Source organism: Geospiza fortis, unplaced genomic scaffold (genome assembly GCF_000277835.1).
Source record: "Geospiza fortis unplaced genomic scaffold, GeoFor_1.0 scaffold104, whole genome shotgun sequence".
Taxonomy (NCBI): domain Eukaryota; kingdom Metazoa; phylum Chordata; class Aves; order Passeriformes; family Thraupidae; genus Geospiza; species Geospiza fortis.
The window spans coordinates 147,981-160,903 of record NW_005054325.1 but is presented as its reverse complement, the minus strand read 5'-3'; the positions used below and the strand labels follow the sequence as shown (position 1 = coordinate 160,903).

Sequence of the window (12,923 nt, the reverse complement as noted above, 5' to 3'; positions counted from 1 at the left end):
CATGTCTTAATTGTCCAAGTAATTTATTCTTGCAGGGAAAAATATCTGTTAATATATTTGATCTTTTTTTAATGTTTTTCAGTATATTAAACTTGGTATGTTGCTTTAAAACCCCTATGGAGAAGGTGCATTTCAGAACAAGTTTAAGGTACAACTCTTGACTTCGTTGTCAGAAAACACTTGAATTGGCTTATTTCATTCAAACTACTTAATCATCCACTCAAGGTAGACTTTGGCAAGAAAAAGCCTGATCATAAACAAAAGTGGGGGAAATCCAGCCTCTTGGCTGAGCATTCTTGACACACATTTGCAGTTCTGGTAGTCTGAAACAATTTTTTTAAAAAGAAGTTATCTTTTCTGTTCATACACATGCACACTGACACTATCTGGGGACATGGATATACACGAGGGCAAAACTACAGAAGAACTACAGAAGAGACTTCTTTCTCTTTAAATCTTGCATTTAGAAATTGGCATTGAAATGCCCAACTGACTAACCTGATTTGGAAAAATGATAAGCTACTATCATATTCCATTGCAGCTAAATAGCCAATAAATTAATTTTCAAATACAGATATACAGCATCTATTTTTTGTGAGTTACTGTAAAGCTTATGGCACTGTACAAAGTGAGTTTTGCTGTAAACATTTGCAAAGACCTCAAAGATAATGCTCGTAATTTGCCCTTACCTCCAGTTATCTTTATGCAAGGTTTTTCTACAACTTTGCACATTTTTCAGAAAAAATCAGAAATGTGAGTAAAGCTACACTCAACTAAATTAAAAACGTGGCCCTAAAAATACACTCAGTTCATCCATTTTGATCTTTGCATTTTGATCAGGAGCTACATTATAGATGAACAACAAAATAAGGAAAAAATATGGCAGTCTGAATCCCCACAGTGGTAAAATATTTCAAGTTCCAGTTTACATCAGATGAGTTTCTGTATGCTTGCATTTGCTCAAATGCTATTTTTAAACAAACTAATTAAATAATGTGAAATAATGCAGCCTGGGCTCTGTTAAATAGGGTTATATTAATGCAACTGAAATGCTGTGTATGTCTGTAATATTCAAGCTAAATATGTACTAGATCTTTACAAAGGCTTTGTGTAAAGTCAGTTAACCCACAAACTGATGTCCTGTATAAAATCGTGTTGGCAAGCTACTTTTGTTAGCACTGTAGTATACGAAAAGGTAAGATCATAGGCAAAACCAAGTTATAGGGTGCAAAAAAGTGTGTTTATTTTTAATCTTTGTGCTGGGTTCAGAATATATCAGCTTTGGCAAATTCTTGCAGCAGGGAAATTTTTTTGTAGAATGCTTATAATACAAAGTAATTTGTCTTTACATTCTGTAAAGCAGAGAAATGGTCAGTGTTGGATAAGTGTATTGAGGTTAATTCTTAGCAAGGTGTGATGTTTCACAGATTTAAATATTAGAGGAGAAATATATATTTATACAGAAGTATAATTTTTGAATGAGATTGATTTTGTTCAGTCATAAATCATTTATTTATCCATGTTATGCTTTATTCCTTTGCTAGCATGTTTATCAGTCCATGCTGTTCTAATATCCATTTCTAATTTGATTTAAATGTTTTGATTCATCATTTGCACAAATCTGAATGTGCATGCTGTCAGGACCTGATCATAAAGAGTGAAGGCAAAACTGTTTTGTCTTTGATTACCTAGAGCACTAATTAAAATTTAATCGTTAAGCAGTTGGGATATGGATATAGGTCTTGACATAGTCTTCCTTGGAGCACTGTACACTATGATAAAAACCTTCAGTGAAGCTTACTAGTTTTTGTTCTTATTTTCATTTGTCTTTCATCAACCAGGAAGCTGCTGTGTGCTAATAATTACCTGCAATATTTGTAATTGCAGGCATTGCAAACATTAACGTGCAGCTGTACTAGCCTACTGTGTTCACTGTGAAATTTTCAACATGGTAAAAAAATTTACATGATCATTTAACCTTACAAGTTTACTTTTTCTCACTAATTTAACACTGAATCTTCTTTTCATTATTGCAAATGAACAACTTGAGCATAGCATTTCTAAATCTTAACTATAGTAGAAAAACATGACCTAAGCAAAGATTTTTAACCGCTCGATGAAGGGGGCCAGGCACCATCCAGTGCAAAACACACTGGGCAAAATCTTATCCCCACTGCAGCCAGTTCCAAAATTCTACCTGGTGTTAGCAAAAATAGAAAAAACACCATTACCAAGGGGTTAATATGCTTAGTAACCATGACAAGAGGTTATGGAGGAGCACAACAGTGATTCTCTTATTTCCATGTCTTTGTTTCTGTTAATTTAAAACTACTACTCTTCAATCTTTAAAATAAGTAAAAGAAACTTGAAGGGGGGATCATATACTACTAGTTTGTACTAGGTTTTTTCTGGGAAAGGAAACAAATTTATATATATATATATATATATGCAATATATTTTTACACTGTTTATTAATGCTAGAAAGTATTAAATGTATCACTTTATCTCTGTGAATGTTAAAGTAATGACAATGTTACAGATGTTTTAAACCTTTTGAAGTTGTCTTGTTAAATTCTAAACCCACATTAACAATGGAAAAGCTACTTTGTCTGCAACATTATTGTTGATGTTTTAGGGGAAAAGTTCAAGTGCAGCAGTTGTTTTGATTAGCACTGTAAAAGCTTGGCTTGACAAGTTATAGTGAAATCCATATTTTAAACACCATTTCGTTAAAGCATAGCTTCTCATAAAGTATGTTACTGCTGTTGACTGACTGTATAAAATTGTATTTTTAGTTGGTAAAGTGATCAATAAATGTGTTACTACATCAGTTCTGGCATTTATTGAGTAAATGATACTTGCTGATAAACTTTGTAAGCAACAGTTAATTTACAGTTGAGATGTTAATTTAGTTTCTGCTGAATTTAAAAATTACATGAAAATACTCTCTGAACATTCAGCTGTCTGGTTCTGAGCAGAATTGATTTCTTCTTTACCATTTATTTTCCTAGTTTGAATAATGACTAAAGCTGGCCATTAATATTTTGAGGATTCTTGTATGATGCTTGAATAGCCATCATAATGGTAATCCGCCAAATGAGATCTGTCATCAATGAAGCCATTTGTTCTTAACTAGCTACCTTAGATTGATCCTCAGTGCAAAAGCCTGAGTTGCGTCTCTCAGCTTCTTTAAGTGGAAAGTAAGTAATTCGCTTAAGGAAAGAAAGTAATTCGCTACATAGAACATTGTTTCAATGATGTTACATCCAAAATCAAATATGGACCTTCTGTTTGTAAATAACAACATCACTCAGCTTTCCAGTAGCAAATACCATGATTTTATTCAAGAAGCAGAAGGCTGAAGTATTTAACTCACAACATTGTAATAGCATAATTAATAATGTGACAAAACAAAAAGAGTGCTGCTCTAGAAATGCAGCAGTGTCAATTGTTAATTGACAAAATGAGCAGTCAGTTGCTAATCCAGTGGTTAGCAACTGCAAGGAGACATAACTAAATAGCTTACAGCTACCCTGTTTCTTCACCAGTTGTTCCCAAACTGGAAATGGTATTCCTTGTTCTCACACACTAGGCAACCTTCTTTAGAACTGCCTTTTAAGTGAAATCTAATACAGCTGTGTCCTGAGATAGCTTTTCTTCCTGCACAGAGACCATGGACTGAGCCTCCTATACTCCTTTTAACTCTTAGCATGTGTGGGTACTGAAGCTGTAAAAAACATAGTGAAGCAGAACCTAAAGGAAAAATCAAATTCTTTACTATTCAAAAAGCCTTTAAGATAGGGGAAGATAGTACTCTTCTGCCCTATGAGAATATAAGACACTAAGATCTGTATTTTCAAATGAGGTTTCCTCCTTTGGATTCCTCTAAGAAGGAAACTAAGATCTGTATTTTCAAAAGAGGATTCCTTCTTCCTTCAAAAAAGGATTTTTTATTATTTTCCTATAGGGCCTCTAGAAATGCCCACTCAACCCTATAGACCACTTTCACATCATGACTTTAAAATGAAAATAACCCCCCTCTGCCAGGATGTGTCCTCTTTACTCCAGGAATACAATTATTTGGGCTAGTTTTCAGTCTGTGTAGCTACTCTTGCCGTAACTATGCGCTCCTGCTCTCGTGTCCATACATCACGTGCAGGCTGATCTTTCCTGGCTCTGCCAAGCTGTTCTACCACAGCCAGGACTGCTCAGACAGAGGTGTGGAGGCAAAGGCTACCTCTGCCAAATCTGAGTCTTCAGGGGACTTAACCTGGTCTTCTGATTAGCCTTTTTTTTTTCATTTCCTTAACTTTCTATTTAACTCACTGCACCAATTCATTAGTAATGTAAAATAACCCAAGCATATTGGTCACATACTTATTGATAAGTATTAATTAAATCCCAAGGTCACATACTTATTGATAGGTATTCATTAAATCCCCTCTCAGTCATCTCTTCTCTGCAACAGTAGTGAACATGTATGGAAGGGACCTAAGGCAGGGGTGTAGGTGGTCTGGGGAGGAACAAGCACAGGAAAACAGAGGGATAAGGGACTAGTCCCTGGTCCATGCAGTTATTTGGTGATGTCCTGGATCTCCTAAGTGCCAGCTGTCCTGTCTTATTAAATTAAATATCTAACTATTTTCTTGGGTGAGGGGATTCTCTGTTCTGTGTACATATGTGCTTATGGAAGTCTAATTGTTACCAGCTGGAGTCATACGGTGGGTCACAATAGCCAGTGTTACCTATGGTGCCAGCAACTGGAGTGGAATCTGTGGGTGTCAGGAGCCCATATGCCTGTGGTGCTAGCAGCTGGGCCAAGTGAGGGCGTGTCTAGCACCATTTGGCTGCCAGCAGATACTGAGCTGAACCTAGACAGCAAGCAGGGGCTTTAGCTCAGTTACCAAAGCATTCTGGCTGGGCCAGATACATGTGTCTCTGAGACATCTGGAAGCACATACCAGAGAGACCAGACAGCCCAAAGCAACTACTGGGGAGGCTACAAGGCCTGATGGCATGTGTCTCTACACACATAGAATTTGTGAGATAGTTGCTCAGCTGGCTGTGCATCTAATCCTGGTTATTCAAGGGATCCAGTGTGTGCTTTAGGTGGGAAGGGAATGATGCCATGGGACTGTACCAGCAGATGAAGTGTAGCTGTGATCTTTGTAGACTTGCATGTCCGGATTCCAGCAGCAGGGGAAAATAGTGATCTAGGCACTAACCATTGGATAGGCTGGCTGGAGGGAATCTCATTAAATATGCATGTGTTTCCTGATCAGCCCTTCATCCTGGTCAGCCATAGACAGGTTATTGGAACTGATTTTGGTTTTTTGGTGGTGCTGGCTTTGTTTATGTGTGGAGGATTTCTGTCCATCAGCATTATCATCATGAAACAACTTTGCCTTATTTGCAATGGTACTAACATCTGTTGTTGCCTGTATTGTTACAAAAATGTTGATTTGTTGTGTTTCTTAACTCATAATAGCTCCCATTAAATTGCTCAAGTTGAGTCTCAAGGCATGTGCATGTCTGCTTATTCTTGATAGAAATTAAAGTTCTTTACATTAAAACAATTCAAGCAACCAATTTTATTCATTACCCCATCTAAATTAATTCTTTTTAATATTTCCTTTCAGTAGTATTTTGGTAGGTTTATTCTATTTTAGTACTACTAATTTGAACTTTTGCCTCAAAGCAAACATTTTAAAGGAACATTTCTTAGTAGTTTCTTAATGAAAAAAATTATTGTAGTCATACACTGACATTTATTCAGTGAGAGTAGGTTTCATATTTTGACGTCACTGGACCAGATGGAGTATAAAATATGAAAAGTAAATACAGTTTTTTTAATATAAGATTAAAATTTCTTATATCTCTATATGTAAAACATATCTATATATCTATATATCTATATATATCTATGCATATTGAAATTGGTATAAAATGTTTCCCATTATTTGAAACTCCATCTCTGTTCTTAGGTACTGTCAGCAGTATGAGGTGATGTTGTATGTTAATTTTGGGATCCTGCTTTAGCTATTTGCCATGACACAGAAATCCTGAAGGATGTAATCTTTTACTTAAGTAAATCTTGTCTGCCTTAAAACACATCACAGTGTCTTGTCCTCCGTGCCTTCTCATTCTCATCATCCTCATAAACAGTGCTTGACGATGGCTTTCATCTTGAGCTGTGTCTCATTCTGCTCTTTGCAGTTTCTTGTCTGTTTGCTCTGTGATGTCCCACCATATGGGGGAGGAAGCACCCAAGATTGGTAAATGCTTGTGGTCAAAAGGAATGACAGAAGTCAGAGGGCCCACAGAGTTTTATTAGTAAATTACACACATGGCATGGAAATTGATATGTTAGTCCCTGACCTACTCTGTAAGCCAGCAGTGGGTTTTTCGTGAAGGGGTAGGGTCAGAGGGAAGAGAGAAAGGAAAAGATTAATTAAAGAGGGGAAGAGAACAAGAGAGATCAATTCTTTGGCCAGTGGGATGTGCAGAGTCCTGAGGGTGTGTGCCTGGGCTTGACGTGAATACCTTTTTACAAACAGTTTTGCCTGCCCTGAGGACTGGTTTCTTGTTTCTATGCAAATTAGTCATCATTGGCAGACTGTTCTTTCAGACCTGTCTGGACATAGTTTGGAGGGTCACAGAGGTCTTGGGTGGTCTCATATCCTCCTGCTGGATTTGCTCTTGGTTGACAGTTCATGCCTATTTCTTCACTGATGCTGTCTTTTGTTTGTTGTGCCTCCAGGGAGTAGAACAAGAATGTTTCTCCCTGCTCTACCTCCACATGGTCCTGTTCTCCAAGCAAATCTTGTTCTTGGTACAAAACCCCTTGGCTGTCCGCTTACTGGTGTTTGAGACATACACATTAGACTGGGCTTCTACATACTCCTGGGCCCTAGCTTGATCTCATTTAAACATTACCCGAGATAATTTTGGACCAAGTGGTGTTTCTGACTCTTTCTAGAAGTAATATGAAATTGTCTTAAAAATTTCATTTTAACCAAAATTTTTACTTCTTTGCAGAAGTAGACCATATAACACCTTGTGTTTTAATTAATGAATAAGTAGCTGTTTTCCTCAGATATTTTACACCAACCAGAATGCCATTAATTATTATTGATGCCATATGTTAAAGTAAGAACACTTTATGATGTTGCTAAATACAACTAGATGTTAAACAGAAGACATGAATTAAGCCTTATCTGTGATAAGTTAAGAAATATTTTTTCACCCAAGTAATGGGGTTGTGAGTTTACTTTTTGGAAACTAGTAAAACCTGTATTTCATGGACCTGTGAAAGGATAAGTCTTTGGCAGGATGTTAAAAAGAATCCAGTAGGTGGTGCACAAAGCGTAGGAGAGACAGGCAGTGTTCTGGAGACCTAACTGCCACCTAGAAACTGTTTTCAATTAAAGAAAGAAGTCATCACAAAGAATCAAATGTAACCCCAAAATCAAAGTTTAAAACCTTTGATAAAAAGCCTCAGTTGGAAATCCAGGATACAAGCAAATTTAACTTTGCCAATGAAAGTCTTCTATGCAGATTCTATGCAGATTCAATGACTACATCTGCGAGAAAACCAAACCTTACTGCTAAAAAGACAAAACCTTTTGTCCTAAAGTCTGCACAATATGATATTGCTAGAGTAGAGCAGGGTGAGTGTGAACTACCAAATACCTAATGCATGACATTGAGCTGAACCCTAAAGGTCACATCCATTTCTCCTATCACACAGGAGGAAGGAAAAGGCTTGTGGATCAGTTCCCTGTCATTTCCAACACAGGATATGTGTCCTTTATGTCCCATATTACCTCAAGATACTCTTCTGCACAGCCCATGTGCATTTCTTCCTCCACAACAGCACCTCCAGTTATTAAATTCCCTTATGTTTACCTGAGCCGTTACCTCCCTGTGCTGTGGAAGCACTCTCACACACACTGCTTGCTAAGCAAAAGGCAATTTTTGGCCAGCATGCACAAAACTTAGCCAGCCACTCACCACAGGTATACACAAATGACTAAATGACTAAAGACTGCAGCCTTTTTATCTCCAGTAAAGACACTATCAGAAATTTCTGTGCCTGTTCTTATGTTGGTCATCTCTGTGTCGCAACTTCCATTTTATAAATTGGAGACATCAATCATCTTTTTTTTTTTTGACTTGCAGTCTGTTTCATTTTTCACTACAGTTCTGCATGTGACTCCACTAATCCATATTACAACTTCAGAAAAGGATTTAAATGAAAGACAATTATGTATTTGATAATTTTCCAACACCATCTTCAGAGAAGAAATCAAATTTAAAATACTACTCTATATAACTTACTTGTATCTTAGTTAAAATCATAAAATAACTCAGGCTGTAAGGGACCTCTCCATGTCCTCAATTGTCCAGCTTATGCTTAAATGAGCTCTCTAACTTCAATGTCAACAAAGCTGCTGCACAGTGTTCTGTTGAATCATATTTCAAAGTCATCTCTAGGTGCTTGACCAGTGGAAAAAATCCTTCTTTTATGTCCAGCTGGAATTGTCTTTGTTGCCATGGAAATGTTAGCTGCCTCTTGTCATTTTATTGTGTGTGTTGGTGAAAATCTGGTTTCATCTTTCCATATGCCCCCATGTGAAAGACAATAATTAGATTCCCCTCCTCCTCCCTTTTCCCTAATTCTTCTCCGGAGTAAACAAAACCATATCTCTCAGCCTGTTCCTAGTGTATGTTCTAGCCTATACCATCTTCTCTGGACTCTTATGTTTTATGACCTCTCTTTTTTTGTGGGGAAGCCCAAAGTGGAATACAGTACTGCCTCGTAAGTGTTGAGTAGAAGGAAATAATTTCTTCTCTCAATCTGCTCTCGTTAATAAAGCCCAACTTGCACTGCAGTCATGTTCAGCTCACTACCCAGGAAAAACCCAAATTTTCTGCAGAGCTGGTACATAACCTGTCAGATCCTGCACCTGCTGCAGGGGTTTATTCTACCCAAGGTACCACTTTGCATTTGTCTTTGCTGAACTCAGTTATGTCTGCCAACTTCTCAAGCTTGGTTAAGTTCCTTACTAACAGTAAGCCATGTCCAGTTTGTTCTTTGCTATACATTTCTAAACATGAAACTCCTTTCAATATAGAAATTATCTTGTTGCTTTGGGATTGGAATAGGAAAAGTAATGTAAGTTTACCCAGAATACATTTATTTGGAATAACTTGCTCTATTGACTCACCTTTTTAAAGATATCTGTAGAATCACATGATCATATTAAAAAAAACAGTTATAACTGAAGGTGATGGCCCTGAATATAAGTTGATGAGTCCACTTTAGACACGTAAGTTTAAGCATGCTGAGGAATGTAATTTTAGTAAACGACAGTGGTTTTTTCTTGTTCCACAATTTTCTGGCTGCATGTCCAGAAAAACAAGTTCCTAAGGTGACCAAGAGTAGAGATACTAGAGTTTATGGATTTTCCATGTGAGCAAGTTCTACGTACAACAGATGCTGGAGAGATATTTCAGCTGAATAAAAACTAGACAACACAAGTTCTTGTTAGAAGGTTTATATTGCTTAACTTTCTATGTGCTACCCATAGCTTTACAGAAAGGAAGGTGATAAAAGTATTTCAGACAGTGACAGGTTTGGTAAAAATGATGTAAAGCCATTAGTTTATTTACAAGTAAGTCATTGTGAGAGCTTTTAAAATGTAAGACTAAAAACCTGATGAGTTAGCCATCTGCACAATTAAAATCAGATGGCTAAAATAAGCCTGCCAATTTAGACCAGTTAATGGCAGCATGGTTTGCTGAGAACAGCTCAGAAAGCTGCAATCTGCTAGGTAAGAAGGAGACAACAGAGCACTGCTGATCTGGAAAACACTGGGCAAGTTAAAAATTATATTGTGCCTGTATTTATGTGAGCATACATATAAAAAAAGATAAAGTTATTTTAAAAATTCACAGAAATACATTAAAAACAAAATACTAAAATTACTCTAATTGTAATTACTATACTCTAATACTGTATCTTGGCATAACAAAGTGATAGTACCAAAGCTAATATTCAAAACATAAAATAAATTTGTTTTTTATTGACTTAAGGCACAATATGCAGTTCCATAAACACAAAGAACCAACTGAATGGAAATTTAAATGCAACCAAAGAACATTCAAACCAGGTATTTCAAAACAGCAGACCCATTCTGAATACATCAGAAATCCTTTCTCCTCTATGCTAACTAGAGATATTCAGTTCCCAAAATGCTTGCAAACCCATTCCAGGTTTCCAAACAAGCTAGCAGAAACATAGGATGCTAGTGTTGAAAATTAATGTCTTAATGAGCCCACCAATGATGTATGAATGTCAAGAGACTAATTGATGACGGAGGATGTCAGCTGAAAAGGTGCCTCCAAAAGTGAATTAATGCGCAAGAAACTGACAAGACTTGTTTGAGATGTCTCTGCTATGTCTGTGCTGCTGAGCATGCTGCAAGACAGCTATTTTTAAATTAGATGTGTGATGTACCAGAAACATTCCAGCCACTGAAGCATGAAGCTGTATGTAACCAGTTCACCACACTGCAAGGCTGCAGTACTGTATGTGTAATTATCTTTCCAAAATATTTAGGCAAAATTCAAATGTTGAGTGAAGTCTTGTAGGTTTTGTAAGTATTTCACTACAGGTTTTTCCTGAACTCACCTAACTGTACTATTCACTTTTGAATGAAGCTCAAACTTCTGTGACAGCATTGCAATATCACTGTTTCAATTAATGCATTTGTACCTTCAATAGTTTGATTCTGTTGCTCCGGAAAACCTAATTTTAATGCATTATCTGTACTAAACTGCACCAAATATGCATTTCACTCAATTATCACTCACTGGACAATCATCTACAAAAGGAAATTATAAAATTAGGACTTGTACAAGTGTTCAAGTCAGGAAGTTTGAGCAATACCCCAAAATCTTTAAGATTTGATTGATAAACTGTCTTTTAATTCAGCAATGTCATTAATCAATACTGAAGTCTGTAATAAATGTTAATGAAAAATAAGTGCAATCAAGATAGCATTTTAGGACATGAAATTGATGCTGACATAGCAACTGTACACAAAACCTTGACTAATCATGTAAATCTAGCCGTTTTTCAGAGGAAAGAAGATTTTAAATTTTTTAAACTCATGTGTCATGAAAAGGTTACTTTGTGATGGCCATTTTGAAATAATTCATTATGTTATGTAAGTTGCTGAAATTTATCTCCCATTGACAGCACATGTTAGAGCTCTAAAGGAAGCACTAGGAACAAACTTGCTGACTTTATGTTAATGATACTTTTAGAATATCTAGGAATACAAAGAAAGCATGACAAATTTAGACCAGCAACATGCAACAGCAAGGCATGTAGAAAATTTAGGTTGGTATTGAACAATAAGAATTTTTGGCAATAGCTTTGTGGCCAAAATTGATGACTAATGTCAGTAGCATTGGTACTTCATGTACAACTAGGAAAGCTTCTGAATACTGTTTGAATATGATGGCTGTCCTTTAACTTAGTCTTACACATGAAATGATGCGATTTCATTCATACAAAGGTAAGCATGCAAACTGTCTGCTTTGAAGTTTGGTAACAGGGAAGACTGAACAACAAAGTTTACTTGCAAAAAATAATACAGAAATAACTGTACAAAAGTCACAGAAAACACAAGAAGGTTTCACAGTTGATTTGGTTTCCACTCCAAATATACCTCTTGCTATATTGTTTAGTCAGTTAATAGTGTTAGTTATACTAGTAACTATTAATAGAAGTAGCTATCTTCACTGTGGCCTTTGATATCAGTGATAAAGCAATAAACTACAATATGGATGACAGATGGAAGTTTACAAAGTAATAATATGGCAATTTGTTTTGCAGCTCTAAAGACAATTAAAAACAGTCCCGCTTCCCAGGGGAAACAGAATCTAGTTTTCCTCCCTGATGCTACTGTGAGCACAAGATCAGACAACATTTCCAAGGAAAAAGAAATAAAGCTGTCACCTCAAAAACATTTGTGTATACCATCAATTTGTGAGATTTGTGTATTCCTGTGAATAACTGTGAATTAATCAAGTCATGTCCTCATAGGACAGTAATATAAAAGCTTAAGTGTAAAATATAGTACTGTTTTGTATTCCCTGAGTTTTACTTCGATGCCTACTTCAAAACAACTGTAGTTTGAACTAATTTTATATTTCCAGAGTAGAGTCTGGAGTAATAGAAATTTGGTATTTTACAGAAGCCAGAGTAGCCCAAAGCAAGAGCCTTTTAATTTAGATGAGCATAAAGTTAGAAGAGAAACAAGACTGAATTAAAAATTCTGTTCTCCTTTAATATTGGCATTCATCAACCTGAGACTGTGACGTGCCAAGACGACCTGATCTAAAAGCTCACATACCCTGAAAGAGAGGGAGATGACAATCCTTTCCCCCTGTTTTTTCATTCTCTTTTTCATGCTTCCAATCAGAGGTTGCCAGTACATATATTTTTTACCTTGCACAAACTCCTGTGTTCTCTGGATTCCTCTGTGAGCTCATGTCACATGTCAACTTGCCAGAAAACAAGTGGATCAGGAAAAAGAAGATTCTCTTCTCTGCTAGATTAATGAACTGAACTGGCTTGAAGAATTGTCTGATGAGTGCCAGAGGGACAGCAAAGGAATATGCAGGGCTATGTGTCCAGGAGCCATGGATCAGGGAGTGAGGTAGGATCTCTGCCATGACAAGGAGGATACAGGAATAAAAGCTATACTTTGCTGCATTAGCAAGGCATTCATTTCACTAATTTTTTTCATGAAAATATTCTCATTGTTACAAACTTGGAAAAAAGAATGGTTTTATTTTTGTATTACCACTGCAAAAAGCTATAAAAAGTAGAAGTAAAACTAGCAAGT

The 12,923-nt window shown here is 36.4% G+C and overlaps 1 protein-coding gene across 1 annotated transcript in view; it reads left to right on the top strand.

Moving 5' to 3' along the window:
• The window catches only part of TPPP (tubulin polymerization promoting protein), a 58,639-nt gene extending 46,598 nt beyond the window's left edge, over positions 1-12,041 (top strand). The window contains exon 4 of the mRNA XM_031056957.1: positions 11,909-12,041. Coding sequence (XP_030912817.1) covers positions 11,909-11,924 — 16 coding nt within the window. The 3' untranslated portion in view covers positions 11,925-12,041. The remainder of the gene's footprint in view (positions 1-11,908) is intronic.
• Positions 12,042-12,923: the final 882 nt, after the last annotated feature.